Here is a 26362-nt window from a genome sequence, read left to right as displayed (position 1 = left end):
ATCTTTTATTCTTTTCCATCAAATTTAAAATTTTTAATTATTTTTTAAATAATAAATAAAAGTAAAGAATAAATTAAAATAAATTTTACAAAAATCCACGTCTGGGAATAAATTATTAATTAATTTATAAGATGGTTTTTTTATTTTTTTAAAAATCATCATAATGGTATAGTAGGACGTTTTATTATCACCTGAATTGCAACGACTACTTTACCATCGCGTGGCAGTTAATAGTTCCATAATTCACCATTTTTAACGTACGACATGCAGATTGCAGAATAAGTTATTTTTTATTAATAAATGAAACTAGTCTTTAAGTTTGGTCTTTTGTAGTCTATTCTTCATGGGAAAGATATCCGAATATTTAAGAAGGTGTCAACAGATTACGATTAATTGTGGGGAGGATTCGATGATACTTTGACTAAATTTTAGTTTTCTTTGATTTCAGATAATTTCCCGCTGAGTTAAGTGAAAAAAAAACATTGTCGAATTCACAGACTACCGACGACTTGTTTGACGATATTTTCGCATAAAAAAATTACAGAATTTCCTTACTATGAAACGAGTAGATATGCAAATTAAGTAAAGTAAGAAATTCTTATAATGAATTTGTTGGATAAACAAATAAATAAATAGCGTTACCTGGATAAAGACAAACTTATGTTATTTTCACTGGAAAGAAGGAGAAAGCAATAGCGTTACCTAGAGAAAAACAATCTTATATTAATTTCATTAGAAAAAGGAAATAACAATAGCGTTACCTGAACAGAGAACAACCTATATTATTTATTTAGAATAGAGAAAGACAGTAAAGCATTACTTAAGCATCGGGGTCCATTAGAAATTATTTGGAATAAAATAAAATTTTAGGGTTATGTCGATTCATAAATCTAATATGAGGGAATAAAATAAAGACATCATAGAAGTAAATAAGATTAAATTCATTCAATTGTTATTAAAAAGAGGTTATTTTGATTGGGGACGGAAATTTTTTAATTAGTTGTTATGCTACTGTAATTACCAACTGCTAATGTAGAATTCCGAGAATTTAACAATTAACATCAAAGTTCTCCGATTTTGCACCCCAGCGCTGGTTGTATAATACGAAATGAAAATTGCAAGAAGACTAGAGACAGGAGGAGCAACTTCGATATATTCCTGTAGAGTGCGGTGGCAGAAAATGTGAGGGCAATGGAGGTGGTACTTGAAAATGTAGTTCGTGCAATAGGCCAAAATTAGGTTTCTGCGCATATTGAACATTCAAACGATTCAGATTCAAACACGCGCTAAAAGAAATCTTTTTCCACGTGCTGCACATTGTCATTGTGTGATATTGTGTTTACCGCAAAGTTTTTATGAAAACAATTTAAGTTGTTTTTAATTACCTACTACGTATTACAACTAATTTTCCAAGGTTATTTTTTAAAGTTATGAAATAAACGTCCACCTTCTATCAATATAATATGAATACAAACTAAGGTTTTTTTTGAGGTTATGAAATAAACATCCAACTTTTATCAATACAATTATTAATAATTTCTAATATTTTTTCGACATTAGTTTGGGATTGCAATTTATCAAATTTCTTTCAGTTTACTACCTTATTATGACGATGAATTTCAAAGTCAAAGAATCATAATCGTTAAAATAACCTCTTCATAATATAATATATGACATTTCTATGTTTTGACGTCTGCTATTCTCTCTCATCTCTTTCCACTACTTGCGCAGTAACCTATTTTGCGTTTCTGCACCAACTACATTTCTATATTACTACTTCCCCCATTGTCCTCATCTACCAAGCCATCCCCACTACCCGAGTTATCCCTCCTGTCTCTAGTCTTCTTGGAAAATTGACAAAATAAAACTAATTTATACAAGAAAATAACGGAAATAGCAAAACGTAACAAATACGATGTTTCAAATAAAGTTTAAATGACCCAATTTTACAATTCATTTAACTAAAGGCAAAAAAAATTATGTAAGTATATAAAATTTTGTATTGATAATTTTAAAACTAAAATTTTCGTAGCTTAAAGTGAGGTTATGTTTTTAGAAATGTTATTTAAAAACGTTAAAAAGAACTTGATAATATCAAGTAATCAGTTATTTTACAATTTTCTTTTTAGAATTAAAAAAAATTCTTGAATAATTATTTCATTTTTGATTTTTTAAAAACTGTTTTCATGATAAAAATAAAATTCTACTTTATAAGTTTTAGGTCGTGATGTCAATTACTTTTGTTTCGAATTAAATTCACAAATTAGTTAAAAGCCTAAAAAATGGAAATTCATGAAAATCTATTCAGAATTTTGGGTGAAATATTAATCAACATTGAAGAATGGAAACTTTTTATTTGAAACTATCATTTTTTATGAATAAAAAATAATTTTATAGTAAAATTTACAATTTTTTAAATTTGTAATTCTTAAAATTTTTAATTTATAAAATTCGTAATTAAAATTTAAAAAAATGAAAATTTAATATTAATTTTAACTTCAAAAATTTTTAATTTCTTGTTATTTTTTATAATATAAAAATAATTAGTTACTTCCAAAGTATATTTAACTTAATTGCAGTTAAAAATCTCATCACAACTCTGGATTTTGATTAAAAAAAAAAAAAAAAGCCAAGTCCACCTCGGAAAATGCAACAAATCTTTGGAAAGCCACTCATTACATTACGCCGATTGTTTATCAATAATTCTCAAATTTTACGCTATTCACACAATGAAAAATATCTCGAGCAATTATCAAATCGTTCACTTCTCCTCGTCAATGGTCCAGATTCATCAAATCTTCTTCAAGGCCTCATTACAAATGACATGCAACATTTTCACAATGGTGCCGCAAATATTCACACACTTTTTTTAAATATCAAAGGACGAGTACTTTACGATACAATAATTTATAAACAACCCGAAAATAATGATTCATTTTATATTGAATGTGATCGTCGAATTCACGAGCAATTAAAACGTCATTTAAATATGTATCGTCTTCGAAGAAAAGTCGAAATTCAAACCCTTGAGAATAAAATGAAACTATGGACACTATTTAATTTTAATTTAACCGAAAAAACAATGAATGAAAAATCAAAATTTGATGGACGTATTTTCCCCTGTGGTGATAATGATAAAAATAATACATCAAGTAAGAGAATTGATAAAATTATTATTTACGAAGATCCAAGATTGATGAATTTAGGTTTGAGGATAATAACCGAATTTGATGTTGAAAGAAATGATATTATTAAATATTTGGAATCGGAAATATCGTCGTCTAATGAGGGAATTTGTAATTATAGAGAATTTCGTTATAAATTAGGAATTGCTGAAGGTATCGATGATTTACCACCGGGAAAAACATTACCATTGGATATTAATGGTGATTATTTGCATGGAATTAGTTTTCATAAAGGTTGTTACATTGGTCAGGAATTAACAGCGCGTACACATCATATTGGAATTGTGAGAAAACGATTAATGCCAATAATATTCGATGAATTACCAAAGAAAGCATTTAATTGCGATGAGACAATTTTAAATGAAACGGGAAAATCGGTGGGTAAATTTCTTGGTAATGTCAATAAATATGGATTGGGTTTAGTGAGAATAACTGAGGCATTAAATTCTCAATTACTCGAAATTTCAGGCTTAAAAGTCAATGTTTTTAAACCATTCTGGTGGCCGCAGGAGGCACAAAAACAAGAAGTCACTGCAAAGAGCAAATAAATTTCCTTTTTCAAACACAAAAAATTCTGAACAGATTTTCAAGAATTAAAAATCTATTTTTCCCTTTTAAAAAAAGAAAATTATTTACAGAAAATGGAGGAAGTTCCGTCAACATCGAGAGAAATTTCCAGATCGAAATATATGGAGAGAGCGGAGGAGAAAAATGAGAGAAGAGAGAGAAAAGAAGAGAAAAAAGAAGAAAGATTAACAGAGAGAAAAGAAGAAAGATTAAAAGAGAAAAAAGAAGAGAAATCATCAACTAAAGACGAAAATGAAAAAGAGAAGAAGAAATTATTTTCAAAACGTGAAGAACGAGAAACGTTTGTTTGTTGTTTTTGTAAATTAAGTGAAAAATTCGATTATAAAGGGAGGCAACCACCATTTCAGAGGCATCTTATTTATCAAGAGGATTGTTATATTATGAGAGATCCATTTTCGCCTTTAAATCAAAAAGAGGCATTAATTTTAGGTGGTGATTGTTGTTTGTGTAAAAAATCCACTTGCATGGATTGCAGTATATTTTATACAAAACGTTTCTGTAAAATTTGCGCACTCAATAATATTCATGATTTACCATTACAATTGCACAAGAAAATTAAACAATTTTCTCTTAATAATGAAAAAGATGAAAATACTTCCATATAGCGAATTAATTTTTGTATTTATTAATAAAAAAAAAATGTAAATAAAAAATATTTATAAAACAAAAAAAAAACTGGTTTTCTTTTTTTATGTGTTCCAAAAAATAAAGTATCCACAGTTGTTAATGCCTTCAATTCCTTTCATAACAGATTACAGTTCACTCATGAATCAGAATGTAATAATGAAATAAATTTTCTCAATACGATTATACGATCAGAAAACAATAACATCATGACTGATTGCTACAGAAAAGATACTTATTCAGAAAGACTACTAAACTATTACTCAAATCATCCAATACAACAAAAAATTGCAATTATTAAAAATCTTGTTGATACTGTTTTGATACTTTCCGATAAAAAATTCCATAATAAAAACATAAATTTAGTTAACCTAGATTTAAAACTTAATAATTATTCTGAACAATTTGTTAATAATCATGTGATAAAAAGAATTATTGAAATTAATAACAGAAAATCTTCAAATAACATTAATGACAACAATAGTAATAATAATACGTTAGTTAAGAAAATAGTTTTTCCTTATTATGGACCAATATCGGAAAATATGAAAAGATTACTTAAAGCTTTTAACGTCCAAACAGTTTTTAGTGTCAATTCAAAATTTAATAAATTCATTAAGCTTGGTAAGGATATAGACTCGAGAGACACAATAATTTTAATTTTAATTTTTTAAGAACAAAAATGTTTATAAATTCAATTTGTCAATTAGAATTTTTAATTGAAAATAAAATTGAGAATATTTAAAGATTTTTTTTTATTTCTGAATTAAAATTTTTAAAATAAAAATCCAATTTGTTTTTTAGAAATACAGGAATTTTGAATATTTTTTGAAAATAATTGTTTAGATGAATGCAAAGCCTGCAATTACTGTTTTTTTTAAACAAAATTCCAAGTTCTTTTAGAAATAAAAGAAACAAAAATATTTATAAATTCATTTTTAATTTGTACTAAAGAAATTCTTTAAAAATCAAATTAATTTTTCCTTATATAAAAAGTTATTCACGCTAAAAATATTGTTTAATAAAACAATAGGCATGTATGATAATAAAAGAATTTTATTGATCATTGCTACGAAATTATAATGTGAATGAAAAAAATATATAATGAAACTAGTCTTGAAGTAATTTAAAAACTAGAAGAAAAACAAAAATTTTAAGTCTGACATTTACAATGCCAAGAAAAAAAATACACAACAACGATTGTAATCGACAATCTTTCAAATATGTACAAAGCGCACAAACATTCATACAATTGAAACTAAACTTGAAAAATTACGTGCTTTTTTTTGCTATCAGTCAAATCATACAAAAAAATTGTTCTTTTTTTTGTTTCTAAAAATAGAGGGAAAAAAAAATGTTTTAAAAAATTAAAGAACAAAATAAAAAACAATTTTACGTCTCTTTCTTCTTATTTTTAGACATCAATTTTTCAGCCATAACCTTCTTCTTCTTTTCGGTTTTATTCAATTTTTGCTTCTTCTTCTTTTCGGCTTTTTGACCTTGAAAATTTGTTGCTTGCTGCTTCTCGAATACTTTCTCTTTTTTAGCGACAAATGTTTCTTTGACTTTTGGCTTTTGAGGTGAGACGGATTCCTCCTTTTGTTTTTGCTTCTTCGTTGTTTCTTTTTTCATGAACTTTGGTTTCTGTGGACTTACAGATTCTTCCTTTTTCATTGTCTTTTGCTTTGTTGCCGTCTTGTTTTTGTTGAATTTTGGCTTTTGAGGAGAGACAGATTCTTCTTTTGTAGCACGTTGCACTGAACCCTGTGAGCGTTTTCGCATTTTTCCTTTTTTCGCATTGCTTTTCTGGAAAAAAATAGAAACACAAAAGGATTATAATAAAGTCTTTAAAAAAGATTATTTGTTAATAAAGGGAAAGTTATTTAAGAAGAATTTTAATTTTACTTACGACATTGACGGAATTTTCGTCATTTTCTTTAAGTTTTTTTGGAGATTGCGATTTGTCGAAACTGGTGGAGTGAGAACGTTTTCTTCCCGTTCGTGTTCGTTTTGTCGTCTCTATACATGGAGTAACACGAATTTCACGATTCTTTATTGTCGAATTGTGTAATTCTAATGCAAGGGCAACTGCGTCTTCAGTGGTGAAATTAACGTAACCAATTCCACGATTTAAACCAGTTTTTCGATCCTTAACAATTCGAACTGATTCGATTTGTCCGCAATTCTTGAAGTGATTCCAAATTGCATTTTCAGGGCATTCTAAAAACAGAAAATTAGATAAAGTACTTTTTTTCAAGTTTTCCAGGTTTTTAAAACGAAAATTATTCGAAAATATCAATAACTTTATTTTTAAATAAATATTTAATCATTATTTTTTTTATAGAAATTAAGATATAATTTGAAATTCAATAACATAAGAATATTATTATAAAACATGAAGATATCGATCACTCCGAGTCTTTGACCCGGAGTGATCGCTTTCTTTATGTTTTATAAAAATTAAAACTTGCTACTTTGTTACTGTAATTTCTTCAAAAATTATTTTCATCATTACGATTATTCATTTCTAGAACTTTCAACTAAAATTCTTTTCTTCTTTAAGTCAATTTTCAAAAATAATTTTTGAAAAAGTTCTTTGTGAATTTTCAAATTCTTCCGTTTATAATTAAATTTTACGAAATTTCGATTATTCTGACGTTCTTCAATTAAATATAGATTAAAAATTAAAAACTTCAAATAATTAAAAAAAAATTCCATTAAACTAATTAATAATTGAAATTAAACATTTAATTATTAAATTTTATTAAAATTTTTATAAAATAATTAAATGCTTTTCAGAATTTTATTACAATTTTCTAAAATAATTTAATTCATTCAAGGAATTTTATTTATTTATTTATTTAAGTAGTAAATTTTATAAAAATATAGAATCTTTTAAAGAATTTCTTTGAAAATAATTGAAATTCTTTAAAAAAATCAATTATTTATGCAAAAAATTGAATTCTTGACAAGAATTTATTTCAAATTTTTAAAAATAATTGAAATCCTCCGAAGAATTTTATTATTTATAAAAATAACTGAATTCTTCCAAAGAATTGTATTCAAATTTTTGAAAATATGTATAAACAATAATAATATAATTAATTTTGTACTTAATAAGTGAATTTTTAAACAAATTTTAATAAAATTTTTAAGAATAATTGCATTTTTCGAGAAATTTGATGAAAATTGTAATTAAAAATAATTGAAATTCTTACTAAGAATTTTATTAAAAAATCTGAAAATAATTGGATTTTGGAAAAGAATTTTATTATTTATAAAGGTAATTGAAATTTTGACGAGAATTTTTGTAAATTTTTAAACATAATTTGATTTCTGCGAAGAATTTTATTAATTTTGAAAATAATTGAATTTTTAAGAATAATAACTTTTTTCGAGGAATTCCATTAAAATTGTATTAAAAATAATTGAAATTCAACGAGTTATATTATTTATGAAAATAATTGAATCCCTGTAAAAAATGTTACTATTTATGAAAATAATTTGTAAATAATTGAATTCCTGTGAAATTTTTATTATTTATCAAAATAATTAAATGTTTTGAAAACAATTAAAATTTTGCCAAGAATTTTATTAAAATTTTTGAAAATAATTGAATTTCTGAAAAGAATTTTACTACTTTTGAAAATAATTGAATTTCTGCAATCATTTTTAATTGCTTCAAAATTCAATTTTTCTTTGTATTTTTAACTGAAATTCTTCTATAAATCCATTAATTTTAATAAAACTAGTTAAATTTATAATAAAAAATTTAATTAATTTCAGAACAATTTCAGTTTTTAAAATTTTTTTTATATTTTTAATTAAATTCGTTTAAAATTGAAATTCTACAAAATTTTAAATGAAAATCTTTTAAAGTTTATCTACTTATAAAAATTGTAGACGCAATTCTTTTAAAACTGAATTAAATTTTGAAATATTTAAGTGAAATTAGATTTCAAGAATAAATACAATATCTTTAGAAAATAATTTTCCAGGATTTTGATGAAAATTTCCTGACTTTTCCAGGATTTTTCCAAGGTTTATTAAATTTCCTGACCTGCAATTCAAAAAAATTAATTTTTTATTATTTAGTGATTCTGATAGAAAAAATTATCTCTATCAGAAGAACTAATCAGAAAAAAATTGATTTTTTCGAACCGTAGGTTACGTATTATAATTTGTTTTTTATCTCACCGAAAGGCAAATTTCCCAGGAATACTGATTTCTTGATATCGTAAGTTTTCTCCGAAACAGTGTCGACTCGTAAAATATTCTCCTCATATTTTTGTCCATTCATAACGAGCGCTTTCAGTGCCGATTCTTTATTGCAATAAGTAATGTAGATGAAGACAGTGGTTATTTTCGGATGGATTTTTTTCTTGATTGCCGCAACTTTGAATGGCATTTTTGGATTTTCAGGAACAATGCCACGAACTCGAATGCTTTCAATTTTGCCGAATTTTTTGAAAACTTGGGCAAGTTGTTTTTTGTTGGTAGTTTTTGGTACGTTACCGACGTAAATTGTTCGGGCATTTTTAGCCTCTTTCTCGGCGGGCGACGATTGCGAGTCAGTCGATTCATCGAGACTTATATCGGCTTTCTTTTTTTTAGGACTCTCATCATCATCATCATCGTCGTCGTCGTCGCTCAAACCCTCGTCATCGGATTCATCCTCGAAATCTTCATCGTCCTCGTCTTCCTCCATTTTCGATGTTTCAAAATCGTTATCGTCGTCATCGTCTTTTAAACTTTCGCCTAAAAGATCTTTTATTGTGGGAACACCTTCTTCTTCGGAATCATCTTCCGAATCTTCTTCGGAATTATCGTCTTCGTCATCATCATCTTCTGTTTTTGCACTTCTGGTTTTTACTTTCTCGGTTCTTGGCGCCTCATCATCATCGTCACTGTCCTCGAAATCCACATCGTCATCCTCGTCCTTTAGACTTTCACCTAAAAGATCTTTAACGCTGAGGGCGAATTCTTCTTCTGATTCGTCGTCGTCTGAATCATCGTCTGAATCATCAGATTCATCCTCATCGTCACTTTCTTGTGAGATTAACATGGAATTTGAAGTGTCCATCGTTTCGTCATCACTATCGTCGTCGTCATCATCCTCTGCGTCCAAGTCATCATCATCCTCGTCGTCGTCGTCATCGTCATCATCGTCGGAGTCTTCGATTCCCTTGAACATTTTAACACCCTTGTATTCAGCTTGTTCGTCACTGTCCTCAAAATCATCGTCATCCTCCTCTGAATCATCGTTGAGACTTTTACTGAAAATATCCGGAACATCATTTTCCGAATCGTCATCATCGTCATCACTCACTGAATCAGAATCATCCGAATTCTCGTTTAATAAAACACCTTCATTAAAACTATCATCAGACTTCTCCTTTTCAATTTCAAGTTCAAGTTTTTTCTTCGAATTCATTTTTTTGGGACTTGCTTTTTTCTCCTCAACTTTTGTCTCCAATTCCTTTTGCGCTGATTTTAGTGATTTTTCTTTTTGCAATGATTTTAATTGCTTAGGCGATGATTTTAAATTATCAACTTTTTCGGGTGACTTATTTTTTTGTTGTGATTTATTTAATTTTTGTGATGATTTCCTTGTTGACGCTTGATTTTTCGGTGTGGCAATATTTTTTGGTGTTAATGGAACTTGAGTTGGTGAGACGACGACATCTTTTTTTGGTGATAATTCCTGTTGTTGTTTTTTAGGTGAATTTTTTTGCGACAACTCTTGCTTTTTTGGTGAGAGTGGAGAATTTTTTTGTGATAATTTCGGCGTTGAATTTCCATTTGTTTCTAAATGTAAATTATTTCCCTTTGGAGTTTTTTGATTTTTATTTGGAGTCTTTCCATTTTGAACGATGGCAACTTTTCCGGTTGGTGTGTTTTTAAATTTTGGCGTTCTATTCTTGTGTATGCCACCGTGTTGCTTGAGATTTGGCGTTGAAACCGCACTCTTTGGAGTTCCAGCAACTTTTGTCATTGTTTCTCCAGTTGTTTTTGCTTCACCCTACGAAAAATTAAAAATATTTCATTAAAATTGTTTGAAAAAAAATTATTACAAGAAAAATGTTTAATTAATTTTTTTTTAATATTTTAAATAAAAAATTGTCTTTTTTTGTTAGTTAGAAAAATTTCTAGTTATGCTTGAAGAAAAAATTTTTACTTTTCGCTAACTTTGGGAAAATTTTAGTATTTTGAAACTTAAAAATCTTTTTACATTATTTCTCAGTTTTTAGAATGATAAATTTTTTCATAAAAGGTAACAATTATAGAAAATAACTTTTACTTCTAAGAAAAATCAAAACTGTTTGGAATTTTTGACAAATTGTAATAATTTCATAATAAATTTTACTAAATTAAAAATATATTTTAATATTAATAACTTTCAATAAAATTTACTCTGAAAATAACGATTTTTAATAGCAAAATTTACTATTTTCAATGTAATTTTTTTTTTTTATAAAAATTATTCAAATTTTCCTCGAATATTACAATTCGCCATTAAATATTTTTATTTTTAGAGTAAATTTTACTACTTTTAAAATAAATTTTTCTAAAAAAAATTGTCTTTGAAAATAGTAAAAGTCATTCTGGAAATAACAATTTTTAATATTAAATTTTACTATTTTTGAATTAACTTTTTCCAAGAACCAAGTTAATTTTAATAATTTTTTTTAATTAACAGCAAAAGTTTAACAAAAAAAGAAAAAATTTGATTTAAAAAAAAGAAGTTAAAAGAAAAGGTAAAAAAAATCTTTAAAATAAATTTTATTTTTTGTTAATTTAAAAATTCCCCTTTTTGGAAAATAAAATCCCCTTTTTTTTTACCTAATATTACATGAAAAAATTACAGTGATCCCTGAAATAGAAAAAAGTTGACAACAATTTTTAATTAACTTTATTTTATAACAAAAAAAAATTTCTTTTTAATTTTAATTTTATTTAATTAAATACCAAATTAAATTATCAATTAATTTTGTAACTTAATTGCAAAATAATTTACACATTTATTTCACTATAAATTTCATAAAACAATTAAAATTTTTCAACTTTCGTACTAAATATTTTTACTACACAAAAATTTATTGTGTATTTTTTTTATTAATTAAATAAATTTTATTATTTTTAAATCCTTTCTTTCTCATAAAAATTCTCTTGAAATTTCACGTACAATTATTTCAACTCTTTAAAAACCTTAATTTGAGGTTATTTACGTTTCAGTTTACTTTTCAAAAAATTAAATCGATAAATTTCAAAAATTTGTAAAATAAAAATAAAATTTTCCTTTTTCCCAAGTTTGGAAGTATTTTCAGTTTCCTGAGATAAGAAATTGAAAGAAAGAACAGTATTTTTTTCTCTTTTGCTTATGGTGCCTGCGAATAAATGTGGAAACTAACCTTAAAATATTTCGATATAATTTACTTTTAAATTTTAACAATGAAATTGTTATATTAAAATTAAATTTTACGACAATAAAAAAAATGTACAAAATAATTTTTATAGTATTCTCTTTCTCTTATTAGAAATATTCAAAGAATTATAATTTTAACCACGTGCAAAATGAGACAAAAACAAAATTGTCCACTTGAACGACAATTAAAACAATGAAATAATTACATTATCCAGAAAATATAGAAAGAAAATTAAATAGAATTTTTAACTTACCTATTTTTTCACACTCTTGGAATGTTAAATTCAAGGTAAAACTTGGGAAAATCCGAGCAATTTCTAAATGAAAGTAACACCGGCAGAAGAAAAATGTGTTCTGATGGAATGCAACGAAAGCAATGGGAAGCGCGAACAGGAAGTAAGATTGTCGACCATTTTTAAAAGGGAAGTTCATTTGACTTATAAATTACTATTCGGATAATTTAAAATTCAAAAATAAACAAAGTAATAAGTTTTTAAAAATATAAATTAATGTAAAGATTTTTTGTTTAAGTAGTTTATTTTAATGATGAAAAATAGATTTTTTTAAAATTTAGTTTGACTCGATTTGTTTCTTCTGTTGATTTTATCGACCGAGTTTTTCGAATATTACCAACATAACCTTGAAATTAGTGGACTACATGTTATAAAATAACAAATTATTTATAATTTTTTAATTATTTGACTAGTATATGTGTTTTAATCTAAAGTTTTATTGAAGCCAAAGATATTTAATAATATTGTGAGTATTGTTTTAAATTTTTAAATGTTTTCAACATATGTTCTTATTCTTTAGAAAAGTAAACAAAAAGTTGAATTATTTAAAAATTCAATTTCATAAAAAAATTTGAAATAAAGAAACTTCAATTATAATTTGTTTACCTTTGTTAATATTATTATTATTATTATTGGTATATTCCATCACTATTATTATAATATTTATTACCTATTATTAATATTTTTTAACATAATAATTATTATTAATTGAATTTTTAAAAAATTAATAATAAAATTCTAAAATTCATATTAATTGAATAATTTTTATTATTTATTATTAATTACTATTTTATTAATTTTATTTTAAATAATCATTTAAAAAAATATATTTATGCAAAAATAAACATGCAACATTAATAACAATGAAACGTAAATTATTGTTAATTAACTATTTATAACTACTAGTTTTTTATAAAAATATTTTTTTTAATAAATAATTTATTTGAATCATCAGTGAATTGCGAAAAGGGATCAACTCTGAAAATCGTAAGAGTCATTTTCACATAATATTGACTAGCGAAAATGACCCTTACGGTTTGAGCTCTTTTTGAAATTCATGATTTATTTCAATTATTACTTCATTTATTATTTATTCTTAATAAAAATTATTAATTATTTTAGTTATTAATAAAAATATTATTAATAAAATTATTAATAAAAATATTATTAATAAAATTATTAATAAAATTAATTATAATTAATAAAATTATTAATTATTACCTATATAGTAATTAATAATTTATTATTAATTTAATTAATTGATACATTAATTCAATAAATAATATCTAATTGAATAATTTAATAAATAATTTTTTCTTTTGTTTAAAAAAAATAAGGGAAAATTTTGCTCTTTGGTTCACAGAAAATTATGAAATTTTTAAAAAGAAAATCGCGCACAGTGTGCTAGTAATTTTCTCTAACTAATTTTCCCCAAATACCATCTGAATACTGACTTCAATTTAAGTTAAGCCATTTTAACTTGAAAATTAAACCACTATGCAGTTTGAATTCATTTTCGTATGAGATTTTCATATTTAAATATATGTACTTTTCGCACACATATATGTGAGGGAATATTAACATTCAAAATGGATTGTCACCTTTAGAAATTTTGTAATAAATTCGTTTTAAATCTAGAAATCTGTGAATTTAAATAAGAGTCAAAATTTAATATACATATACTAACTCAATTTGAAAATGGAGAATTTATTATAGCATAGGGAAATTCGTAAGTTATGTGAAAAGACAAACATATTTTTTGCGAAGAATTTAAATAGAAATTTAAATAAAATTTCAGTAATGAGACCTAGACATTCTGGTCAAATAATATATCTTCAGCTATAAAAATTTGTTTAAACTTCAACATACTAAAAACTTAATAAGAATTCCCAAATAGCACGTAACCTTATGGTAAGCTTACTGTAACCTTGGTATACTTTACTAATATTTTTTTCTGGTCCCAAACTATTGCTAGAACAAATTCCAATTAATTTTTACTCATCAAAATTAATTTAATTTACAATTCATAAAAAGTAACCACAGCCGATAATCAGCAGAAGATGAAAAATAATTGTTTGAGCAAACTTTATCAGCTGTTTACTAATAGTTGTTAGTAAAAATATTTTTTGCTGGTCCCAAACTATTGCTACAATTTTCTATATTTTAGATTGCTTTGCTAACTTTGCATATAATTTAATATTTGTGCCTTGAAAATATTACTTAATGTCAGTTTTGTACACCTGCAACTTCAGTTTTCCTTTAGGCAAAATTCAATTTACAGGCAGCCCCCTACTTTTGAGAAAATGACTTTATTATAATAGAGTTCTGAGTAGTTTTGAAAGAATTCTAGAGTTTTCTACACTTTATTTAAATAGTTCTGATCATACAAAGCCGAAACAAATAAAACATTGAAGAAACGAAAATTTATTAAAATTTGTTAAAATATGATACGTTAGAAGAGTTCTGATGCCAGTTTTGTAAGCCTCTATACTCTAGTTATTTAATCAACAATAATAATACTATCTTCTAACCTACTGCTCCTTATTAAAATATAATTCGTAAAATTATTCTTTAGGTTGTTGGCGAAATGGGTGAAGCAGAACTTTTAAAGTCCTTTCTCACAATTCATCAGCCACAACTTGAATTCTCAGGAGTACCAAAGTATTTCTGGCCAACTGTACACGAGAAATTAATAAATCAAATATTTGATGCAGGAGATGCATTTCAATTGGCTAGAATTAGTTATGAAGATGATAAACACGTTCCTACTGATCCTTTTTGGAAACTATTTATTACATTGGAAGAAGGAATTTTATTTGAAAAACCCAACAATATTTATTTGATTGATCACGCTTGGACTTATCGATTTCCCGATGCAAAGAATGATCTTGTTGAGAATCCTGGACTTTTGGAACGCATGTACAATTTCATGAAACCCGAATGGTCAGAGGCGGAGAATGATAATGAAAAAATTGAATACGTTCTTAAAGAAATGTGGAGATACAATAGTTTTTTTGCTTTTCGAACAAATTCTAATAAAATCGAAGAAGCAATGCCTTTTTGGTGTATTATGGATGAAGTCGGTTCCTCAATAAATCACAGTGACGAACCAAATTTCCGAATTGTTCCATTTTATTACGCACCAGAGAATATGAATTACTCGCTCTTATTTCCTATTAAAAATGTCAAAACAGGCGATGAAGTTACAAGAAATTTTATCGAGGGACAAACAAATGATTTGGATAAAAGTAGAGCACTTCTTCTACCATGGAGAGATGATAGCTTTCTAGAGGAAAATTTCGAACAAACGGAACCTGACGAAAATTACTTTATGAATTCACGTGTTGCCGAAACATTGCCGGAGAAAATTCGCGAAGTCAGTCCTCGTGATAAGCTGAAGGTTTATTCACAGTATTCGATTGTTCGTGAGTTTTTAACGGATTCAGCGTTTGAAATTGTTGATTCAGAGGATGAAGCTGATGTTCTTTGGTTATTAAGTCACATAAAAAATTACAAAGAACTTAGCTTAGAGAAGCCAAATGTTTTTGTGAATCAATTCCCATGCGAATTTATTTTGACGATTAAGGATCTACTGTCCATAGTTTGTAGGAGAAAAGCCGATGGAAAATACGATCCAGAAACATTGGCGACATTTCCAAAGTGGTTGCCAACGACTTATAATCTAAGCACTGAATTAGTTAAGTTCGTGGCATATTTCCAAAATAGAGAAGCGAAACAATTGGAAAATCATTGGATTTGCAAACCTTGGAATTTAGCTAGAGGATTGGATACTTATGTAACTAAGGACCTGTTTCACATTTTGAGATTGCCAGCCACTGGACCGAAAATAGCACAAAAATATATAACCAATCCAGTACTTTTTGAACGTCCAGAAATAGGAAAAGTTAAATTCGATATCAGGTGATTATAAAATTTAATTATATAATCATATCCTCAATAAATATTCCACTTTCAGCATCATTCTTCTAATCCCGTATATATTTACAGATACGTTGTTTTATTGAAATCCGTCAATCCACTGGAGTGTTTTGCATATTCTAATTTCTTTCTACGATTCGCCAATAAATCATTTGCTCTGAATAACTTCCAAGATTACGAGCAGCACTTTACTGTTATGAATTATTCAACAACAACACCTCTATGTCACATTAAATGCGCCGATTTTATTACAATGTGGGAAAAACAATATCCTAATCATCCATGGCCAAAAATAGTTGAACCAATGATTCTCAATGTGTTAAGAGAAGCTTTTGAAGCTGCAACATTAGCGGAACCACCGAAGGGAATTGCAGAAAGCTCCCAAAGTCGTGCTGTTTACGCAGTAGATATGATGTTGGAATGGAGGGAGAATGAAATGCAACCGGTTTTATTAGAATTCAATTTTTCTCCAGATTGCCAAAGAGCTTGTGAGTATTATCCTAATTTTTATAATGACATTTTTCGCTGTTTGTATTTAAATGACTGTAACAAGAATGTTTTCTATGAATTGTAAAAGTTTCATATAATATAAATGTTAAATAGATTTTTATGGAAGAAAGTGTAATTTCTTTTATGCTTATCCTTTTCATGGCAGTATTGGGAACCGCAGAGTTTTAGTTTTTTATTTCGTGAAAATACGTTTTTTTTAAAAAGTTCTAAAATCTAAACCTTCTTAATTACACTTTAATTAATATTCGCTTCTTTTTTACTTTCACTTTTTTCACGTCCAAGTGATATTTGCAAATTAGGATTGTTGCAATTGAAAGGTTTTTTTAAAAAAAGCAAATTTTGCAATAGAAATATATTTATTCTTAAGAATCAGGGAACAATTCCCGTTCCATTTTTTCACAAAAAATTATTTAATAGAATAATTGTAACTTTAGTGACAAAATACAAAATCTGCTACATAATATATTGATATAAATTAATGAATCAGAAAGTATATTAAGGAATTTATCCTTGAGAAGTCTTGTAAATTACTACGATAATAATGTTAGGATTAATAATAATTAATAAAGATTTACAAAATTCTTCTCTGTAATAGAAAATAGGTTACATTGTTATAATTGCTGGTATTCTTCCATATCTGGATTATACCCTGCATCTGTAATTAAATATATGTGAATTACGTATGAATTACATTTGATAACTGAAGTGATAAATTAGTTTAATCTATAAAAATTGTTTCTGAATTTTTTATATTCAACGATTTTCGTGAGAGCTTTTAACCAAAGTAGATAAAATTATATATTTGAAAATTTAATTTTATATACGGTTATTAAAGTTGTCCTTCAAATGACTTTTGATTTCGTGCGCAAAAATATATGACATATTAAAAACATTAAGAATCACCTAAATTTAAAAAAACTTTTTATCAAATTGATAACTGATTACACATATTTTTAATTTTATTCGGTAGAACTGTTATCAGTAGTAAAATAAATAACAAAGTATAATTTTAAATTATATTATGTTTATTAATTACGCATCACGCATGTGATATCAGTTTTACAAAGTTTAAAATGAAGGATCCAAAAAAATGAACAATCTTTTTCTAAGTAATCTGATATTTTAATATTAACAATAAAATTAACCACATCATTGTAATTCTATTGCCATTGACAATATAAAAAACAAATTGGATCCAAATTTTAGTAGCTGTGCTATACTTCTATATCTGGATTATACTCTGCGTCTGTAAAAACAGTAATTTTCTTCTTATTATATTGCATATATATCAAATAAAAAATGGCATCATTTAACAATTCATATTGTTAGATTAAAATACAAAATCAAAAAGTGTAACTCCACTATAATTTAAGAAAGGCTTAGAGCCACTGCAGATTATTTTTTACATGTTGTTAATAAACTACCTGAACTTTGAAAATAACCTTACCCAGTTTTGCATATAGATAAGCCTTATTCAAAACACTTGACATCCATTCACAGCATGTAATCTTAACCCTTTCAATGGTTATAACTTTTTCGTATATTCTCCCACGATACTCAATATTCCATCGATGTATTTTAAATTTAGTATCAGGAAGAATGATATACTGATTTAAAGTTTTATCAATGTTTTGCAAATTAAGAGCCAAGAAAGAGTCACGTGATAAGTTTAATTTATAAATGGTCACAAATGTAGTATTTCTAGATTCATATTCCTCGCGTATATTGCTAAGGAAATGGTTACAAACAATAAATTCATTAAATGTTAAAGTTCCGTTAATGTCAACACTCTCCGAATTTGTTTTCAGCAAACAAAAAATTACTCTATTTATGTTTAATTCAAAAAATGAATCGTACTGACGAAGAGCTAAACTGTACATTGCTTTCTTTATTCTCCAAAGACTGGGAATTGGTAAATTTGTCGTAATATACTCGTTAGTTAGGAAATTTTGTATGGCGTAATAATCATCAAAGCTCACGGTGTCAAATAGATCGTTTTCTAAATATTCATCAAACAACTTTTCTATTGGAAGATTTATTAGGTTAATGTCTTCATGACTGTAAATATTGTGAATACGTTCAATTGCTTGGGCTGGACTCATTGAATTTTCTAAAAATCTATGGAACCTTAATTTTTCGTTCATGTCAGAATCTTGTACTCTGCATTTATAAAAACTTTCATCAGATGCAGAATTTTTAAGTATTATAGCAAAAGTATTCATATCAAAAAATGAATTAAAGTTGTAATTTCGAAAAAGTTCCATTGCGGTAGTCTTATTGTATATATTAGAAAGATACTTATTATACAGTTTATTTCTCTCAAAAACAATTCTACCATAAATTACTCTTCGTTTATGTGGCGGCATTTCAATTCTTGCCATTGCAGGCATCGCAATAAGATTTAAAATACCGGTTATCAGGATCCCTTGATAAAGTGATATGTATTCAATACCGTTGAATGATGTGAGAATATTATGACAATTGTTTAGAATTGTAATCAAAGACATCCAGAAGAGAAATAGGATTTTCATGTTGATATAAACATTCATCTTTGTCAACTAATTCGTAAATTCTAAAATATATTTGAAATAATATTAAATAAAAATAAATTTTAATATGCTTGGGCTAGGTATTAATATAAATAAGTATTTATATTAAATATTATTTTAATTATTTACTAATTCACATACCTTTTAGTAGCAAAAAAGTAGTTTCACTGCGTGGAAGAAAGATATTATGAAATTTTATATTTTATCTGCATTTTTTATCTACATATATACTAAAACAAACATAAATAAAAATGAAAGAATTTTATTACGAACGATATTCGTGACAAATTGCTAATCGAAGCAAATAAAAATATTTTGTTAAAAATTAAACTTTGTATTACCGCCTTTTATATGAAAGTAATGAAAATATTTTTTATCATTGTGTGATTGATAAATTTGTCCTTCAAATGACTTTTTATTTTATTGAAAAAATTGGCGCATATATTGCAAAATTGCTATGTTGTCCTTCAAATGACTTTTGATTTCGCGTAATAAAGTTATCATATTATATTGAAAAATTCAATTGCCGAAATTTAAAAAGCTTTTCTTTAGAAAAACAACAACCCTAAACTACTGATTTTGCAGTGAAAAGTATTAAGTTTGCATAGATTTTGAACAAACGGTAGTTTTTTTTAAAACTTAAATATTTAAAAATATTAGTGGTAAATTTATTTTTAGTCAGACCAAGTATTTTTTATGAATTATCTTCAGGAATACAGTATTTAAAGTACAGTTTAGTAAGAAAACACTTTATTGTTAATTATTTTAGAAAATCAAGTAAGTAAAGTTAAGTAAAGTAAGTAAAGTTAAGTATAGTTTAACAAGTCTTTAGTCAGACGGGCATAATTTAAGTCCTTAAAGTTAGTATATCAGTAGAAAATATCATTTCTAGTCAGACAAAATTACTTTTAATCCATTCCATTGGTAAATCAGTAGTTTACATAGGTTATGGTTAGACAGCAAGTTTTTAAATCATTAGAATTTAAAAATACGTACCTTTTAGTAAATATCCTTAAAAAATAGTAGTTCAAGTAAATTTTAGTCAGACAAGAGAAAAATCACCTAAAAAATAGTTACTAACTTATGTTAAATTATTTATGTTCCAATAATTAAAGTAATTTACCATTTAAAAAATAATAAAAATTGTTTTGTAGTCCGAGCCAGTAGTTTAAGTTATTTTTAGTCAGACAAAGCATTGTTCACCCCTTCTCTTTAGGAATTCAGTATTCAAAGTGTATTTTAGTCTGTCAAAATTTTTTAAAATCTTTTTCTTTGTGAAATTAGTAGTTTAAATAGTTTTTAGTCCGATGGGAGTATTTAATGTCCTTAAAATTAGTATATCAGTAGTAAAATGTCATATTTATCAAACAAAGTATTCTGAAACATATGTTCTTAAGAAATCAGTAATTGAAGTAATTTTTAGTCGAATATTGAGATTTTTAACTCTTTTTAGTAAGAAATCAGTAAATAAATAGATTCTGGTCAGACAGTACTTTTTCAATTCCTTAAAACTCTATTATCAATAGTAAAATTCAGTTTTAGAGAGACAAAACTTTTCATAATTTTTTTAAATAGAAAAACCAGTAGTTTAAACAAGTATTTTAGTCAACCCGTATAGTTTTTCAAATCCGGTAAAACATTATTAAATATTTTCTTTGAGGAAATGTCATTTTTCCGAAATGTCATTTTACCGAACTGCACTTTTGCGAATAGTCATTTTTGCGAGAAGCCAATTTTGCGAAATGTCACTTTTGCGAATTGTCATTTTTGCGAAAAGCTATTTTTGCGAATTGTCATTTTTGCGAATAGCCATTTTTACGAATTGTCAATTTTCTGAAAAGTCATTTTTGCGAATCGTCATTTTTACGATTTGTCAATTTTTCGAAAACTCATTTTTGCGAATTGTCATTTTTACGAAAAGACATTTTTGTGAAATGTCATTTTTGCGAAAAGCCATTTTTGCGAAAAGTCATTTTTGCGAAAAGTCATTTTTACGAATTGCCATTTTTGCGAATGGTCATTTTAAAGAAATGACATTTTTGCGAATTGTCACTTTTGCGAATTGCCATTTTTTGCGAATAGCCATTTTTACGAATTGTCATTTTTGCGAATAGTCATTTTTGCGAAAAGTCATTTTTACGAATTGTCATTTTTGCGAAAAGCTATTTTTGCGAATTGTCATTTTTGCAAATCGACATTTTTACGAATTGTCAATTTTCCGAAAAGTCATTTTTGCGAATCGCCATTTTTACAAATTGTCAATTTTCCGAAAAGTCATTTTTGCGAAAAATACAATAGTGAATTTATAGACCTACAAGTTTTCTATTGTATTTTTCGCAAAAATGACAATTCGCCAAAATGACTTTTCGGAAATTTGACAATTCGTAAATATGTCGATTCGCGAAAATGTCGATTTGCAAAAATGACAATTCGCAAAAATAGCTTTTCGCAAAAATGACAATTTGCAAAAATAACAATTCGTAAAAATAACTTTTCGCAAAAATGACTATTCGCAAAAATGCCAATTCGGAAAAAGGCAATTCGTAAAAATGGCGATTCGCAAAAGTGACAATTCGCAAAAATGACATTTCTCAAAAATGACAATTCGCAAAAATGGCAATTCGTAAAAATGGTGATTCGCAAAAGTGACAATTCACAAAAATGACATTTTTCAAAAATGACAATTCGCAAAAATGTCAATTCGCCAAAATGACTTTTCGAAAAAATTACAATTCGTAAAAATGTCGATTCGCAAAAATAACTTTTCGGAAAATTGACAATTCGTAAAAATGTCGATTCGCAAAAATGACAATTCGCAAAAATAGCTTTTCGAAAAAATGACAATTCGCAAAAGTGGCATTTCGCAAAATTGGCTTTTCGCAAAAATGACTATTCGCAAAAGTGCAGTTCGGTAAAATAACATTTCGGAAAAATGACATTTGGGGAATAATCATGCGCCCCAAATTAGTAGTTAAAGTAAATTTTAGTATTTTAGTCAGACAATAAATTATTGAATATTTGTCATGACAAAGTCACTAATTTGAGTAAATTACCTTCGGAAAAAAATAAAATTTGATTTATAGTGAGAAACAGTGGTTTAATTTATTTCTAGTCAGACAGGCTATTTTTTACCATTTGTTTTAAGGAAAATAGTAGTAAAGATTAGTTTTAGTCAGACATCTTTTTTTTTCATTCTTTTCGCTGCAGAATAAGTAGTTTAAATAGATTTTAGTCAGACGGGAGTTTCTTATACTATTAAAATTAGTATATCAGTGGTAAAAATAATTTTCGACTAGACGATAAAGTAGTACGTAATAACCCATCACCTCATCTCTTTTGTCCTTTTTATTTACCAGTGAAATGTATAGAAAAAATTGATAACAAATTTTCGAAAATTTTATTTTTGTCCATAAAAGTGCGAAAAATGAGTCAGTTTCTAAGAAATTAAAAATTTATTAAAAATCAATTAACGTTAATAGTATGGTTTTTAATTTACATTTATTTAGAACCCTTCGTTACTCTCGATATGTTCATCTATTTTTTCAATGTCATAATGTCCTTTAAATTTGTCCAAAAAGCTTTCAGTACCGTTAAATGAAGTAATAATCTTATGAAAATTACTCAGAATTATAATAAAATACATCCAGAAGAAAAACATAATTCCCAGATTCATATTGACATTCATATTGTAGTTGTAAATTCTAAAATAGTTTAATGAAATTTAAAAAAGATATTATGTTGACAGCTTATACTGATGGATGTGAATACTTTGTTGATGGTTCGTTTCACTTATATTAATTTTAAATAGTTATATTACCGTAAATAATAAACATATAATATCCTATAGAATTTCAAAATCAAGGATTGCAACACTTTGAAAAAGCTTGGAGAATATATCTATAGGTTAATAAAATGAATATTAAATAATAGAAATTATGTTATTTAGTAGTTTTTATAATAATTTTAATGATTTTGCTGATCTCAATCAGACAAAATAATTGAATAGATAACAAATACGTATTCATTGGCTAAAAATGGTTAGTTTTGAATATTTTAACATTTAAACTTTACAAAAAAGAATTTAAAAAAATTTTAAATAACTTTAAAACAGTACATCAATTTACATACCTCTAAAGCAGAAGAATTATTATTCCTGTTAAAAGTGTGTATTATTTGCTTCTTGTACATTTACTTGCTTTATAAACCTACCTGCATAATCTACAAATAAATGGTTACTGTATTTTTTATTACCAACTATTTTCGTGACAGATTAAAAAAAGTTAGTAAATAAAAATAGATATATGAAAATTTACTTATATGTGACCATTAAAGTTGTCCTATATTTAAATGACTTTTGATTTCGTGCACAAGAAAACCTATATTAACAAAATTGCAATCTCCTAAAAAAAGAAATTTTTATCAAGTTTATATCTGACTACACATATTTTTAATTTTATTCGGTAGAACTTTTATCAGTAGTAAAATAAATAAGAAATTATTTTAAATTATATTATGTTTATTAATTACGCATGTGACATCAGTTTTACAAAATTCAAAATGAAGCATATCGAATATGATAAACAATATTTTTTGAAGTAATCGGACTCCCTTCCAAGGGGAATAATATATGTAATAATAATTATCTGTTGTGTAGATATGAAATTTTTATGAACAGTGCTATTCATCTGTTTCTCGAATATAATTTTCCGCTGTAAAATATAAAATTTTAATTATAATCTTTCTCTAGTAATAAAATATTGGAAAAATTTGTGAATCTGTAGCAGTTAAAAATTTTAAGAAATATAATAGGAAATAATTAATATTTAATAAAAATGTAAAAAAATATAGTTTAATAAATAAACATTAAATGTTTTGTAATTTTCTTATCTTTTGAATCCAAGAAAGTTTCTTTACTGTGAAGAATATAATTTACAAATTTGCACGTTTATCTGTTTTTCTTATCTGACTACTAAATTTTTTCAAGAAATAAAACAATTTTTTTACATTTTTTATTAAGAAATATTTTCGTGACTATTTTAAAATGAAATAGATTATAATTAACCTTGTTTCAATTGTAAATAGATAATTGGCCAAGGAATTTTACAACACAAAATTCCAGAAGAATTAATATCACTATGGAGATTTGCAAATTGTTTATTTGCATATAAATTAAGATTGAAGATATGAAGTTGCAAAAATGTTCTATAGATAACTGACACACCCCTAACGAAAAACAGGATGAAAATAATAATTCTTGTTAATATTTTCACTATTACCGAAAACTTTCTGTTATGTTCATCAAAAACTGAAGCCTATATTCTTATAAATTAATTAAGTTTAGATAATACACACATTGATTATATTAATAAATTTTTTATGGCCTTCGCAAATAAGAAAGAGGAGCTTTTCATAAAATAATCCACGTGCAGACAATCTTCCGGTGGGCTGATTTCGTTTCTAAACGAGAATACAAGAAGCTTTCATTTATTCAGGAAACGAGGGTAAGGACGCATTTTGCTCGTGATAACGAGGCGAAGTAACACCCGAGGCGGAATCCTATGTTATTTCTGAATACACATACGCATTTAGCAATGTGCTTTCCCCATGCAATGTGTGCCGGTTTCTGGGTTCAAGTTAAATCTACATTCACCCTCTAAATTATGCAAAGAACACATAACTTGACACTACCACGTGGAGACTAAAGTACTTAATGGAATAATAAACGAGGAAGCAATTAGAGTGGTTTTGCGATATACATACACTATTTTCTATCTATATTATACATATATGGCAAAATTGTCTGAATTTTGGTCAACATTGTGATATACAGGATAATTATATGTACAAATGTAAAACATTGGTTCATTTACTGTTCTATGACAAAATTCATGTAGGATTATCTTTCATACTATCTTGAGTTATCTTATTATTACAATCTTCGTTAAGATCATCAAAGGTTTTTATCTGTCGATTACATTTTTCGGATGAGAAAGAAGCATATCGAATGTCTCCATCTCAATATATAGTATTTCGAGGAAGTTAGCAGCGGAAGCACATATTTGTATGTATATCCCGCATATTCAAGAGCACCAGGAAGACGAAAACTATTGTCTGTTTTTGGTCCTGTCCAAACACTATGACAGCTATTTTGGATTCAAAAACTATACCAAAAAGTATTATTCTGACTATGGATCAATTAGTGTTCTGTTTTACCGGTCGCAGGTAATTATCGAACGTTGATAACTAAAATCTGTAATTTAATAATTCACTTGGGGTTCACAGGAAAAACGAAAGCGCTGACACATGACGTCAAGTTGGCTGACAGGTAGGAAATTTATTCTCCTTCTCGTTATAGGGCCATAAATTAGTCCTAATGATTATTAACTTTTGTTTCTATATCCAGATTGGGATAACATTTTTTCTCAAAAATCGTGATTGTTAAGAATGATGCTAGTCACCGCATTATCATGCAGTATTTAAATTCTAAAAATTCAGCCTTTTGCCGAATAAATAAATTTTTCAATTAAAATTAGAATTTAAAGTAAATTAAATTGAATAAAATTAATTGTAATAAATCTAAATTCAGTGTTGCTATGAATAATTAATGTGTTAATCTCTTGTTACGTCACCGTAACCTATTTCCAATAATAATAATATGTAGAATAATAATTAATAATAATAATAATAATAATAATAATAATAATAACAATAATAATAATAATAATAATAAAAGTTAATAACAAAGATTGTTATTTACATATTATTATAAATAGTAACTATAAATAATAATAGATAAATATAACAAACAATAATAAATAATAATAAATTGTAATAATAAATATTAACAAATAATAACAAAATTGTAATAATAAACAATAATAAATTGTAATAATAAATAGCAACAGAATTGTAATAATAATAAATTAGGAAATTATAACAACTTTAATTGTAACAAAATTAAATAATTATAATTAACAAATAACATAACAAATTATAAATAACAAACTGTTATAACAAACCATAAACAATTAATTGTAATAACAAAATTATAAAAAATAACATATGAGTAAAATAAGGAATGGACACGTGCGATCTAATAGTGAGTCATCACAAGTGTTCCTGCAACAATGGATTTCTAGAAATAAGGTTAGTTCTTATTGTTCATTTACCAAACCCCGTCCCTATTTTGATTATTATTAATTAAAATAAAATCGAGAAACATTAGGGAATATAATAATTAAGTTCGTA

General features: G+C 26.1%; 5 protein-coding genes across 9 annotated transcripts; 3 read left to right on the top strand and 2 right to left on the bottom strand.

Moving 5' to 3' along the window:
- The first annotated feature begins 1514 nt into the window (after positions 1–1514).
- Positions 1515–3905, top strand: LOC122513035 (putative transferase CAF17 homolog, mitochondrial). Its single transcript, XM_043629269.1, has 2 exons — positions 1515–1981; positions 2580–3905. The coding sequence occupies exon 2, from the start codon at positions 2648–2650 to the stop codon at positions 3731–3733; it is 1086 nt and encodes a 361-aa protein (XP_043485204.1). The 5' UTR covers positions 1515–1981; positions 2580–2647; the 3' UTR covers positions 3734–3905.
- LOC122513044 (cysteine-rich DPF motif domain-containing protein 1) lies at positions 3827–4674 on the top strand. Its single transcript, XM_043629279.1, has one exon. It carries the CDS (start codon positions 3827–3829, stop codon positions 4376–4378), a length of 552 nt encoding a protein of 183 aa, XP_043485214.1. The 3' UTR covers positions 4379–4674.
- A 761-nt stretch (positions 4675–5435) lies between these two features.
- Positions 5436–12227, bottom strand: LOC122512560 (nucleolin-like). The gene is made up of 4 exons (XM_043628463.1): positions 12078–12227; positions 8595–10419; positions 6307–6617; positions 5436–6203 (listed from the first exon to the last, which is right to left on the bottom strand). The coding sequence occupies exons 2-4, from the start codon at positions 10390–10392 to the stop codon at positions 5790–5792; spliced, it is 2523 nt and encodes an 840-aa protein (XP_043484398.1). The 5' UTR covers positions 10393–10419; positions 12078–12227; the 3' UTR covers positions 5436–5789.
- A 218-nt stretch (positions 12228–12445) lies between these two features.
- On the top strand, positions 12446–16723 carry LOC122512733 (tubulin--tyrosine ligase-like protein 12). Its single transcript, XM_043628767.1, has 3 exons — positions 12446–12582; positions 14692–16037; positions 16125–16723. The coding sequence occupies exons 2-3, from the start codon at positions 14704–14706 to the stop codon at positions 16627–16629; spliced, it is 1839 nt and encodes a 612-aa protein (XP_043484702.1). The 5' UTR covers positions 12446–12582; positions 14692–14703; the 3' UTR covers positions 16630–16723.
- Positions 16724–17569: 846 nt separating this feature from the next.
- LOC122512714 lies at positions 17570–23336 on the bottom strand. Of its 5 annotated transcripts, XM_043628733.1 has the most exons (6): positions 22932–23011; positions 22611–22815; positions 20111–20176; positions 19256–19281; positions 18013–19137; positions 17570–17811 (listed from the first exon to the last, which is right to left on the bottom strand). In XM_043628733.1, the coding sequence occupies exons 5-6, from the start codon at positions 19112–19114 to the stop codon at positions 17780–17782; spliced, it is 1134 nt and encodes a 377-aa protein (XP_043484668.1). In that variant the 5' UTR covers positions 19115–19137; positions 19256–19281; positions 20111–20176; positions 22611–22815; positions 22932–23011; the 3' UTR covers positions 17570–17779. The 5 variants fall into 5 exon arrangements, with proteins under 5 accessions (XP_043484668.1, XP_043484666.1, XP_043484693.1 ...); XM_043628731.1 differs by lacking the exons at positions 22611–22815; positions 22932–23011 and adding an exon at positions 23243–23336 and having other exon boundaries at positions 20111–20125; XM_043628758.1 differs by lacking the exons at positions 22611–22815; positions 22932–23011 and adding an exon at positions 23243–23299.
- Between the last annotated feature and the right edge of the window lie 3026 nt (positions 23337–26362).

This window comes from Leptopilina heterotoma, unplaced genomic scaffold (genome assembly GCF_015476425.1).
Source record: "Leptopilina heterotoma isolate Lh14 unplaced genomic scaffold, ASM1547642v1 Lhet_1, whole genome shotgun sequence".
NCBI lineage: Eukaryota > Metazoa > Arthropoda > Insecta > Hymenoptera > Figitidae > Leptopilina > Leptopilina heterotoma.
This window is presented reverse-complemented; position numbering and strand designations above follow the sequence as displayed.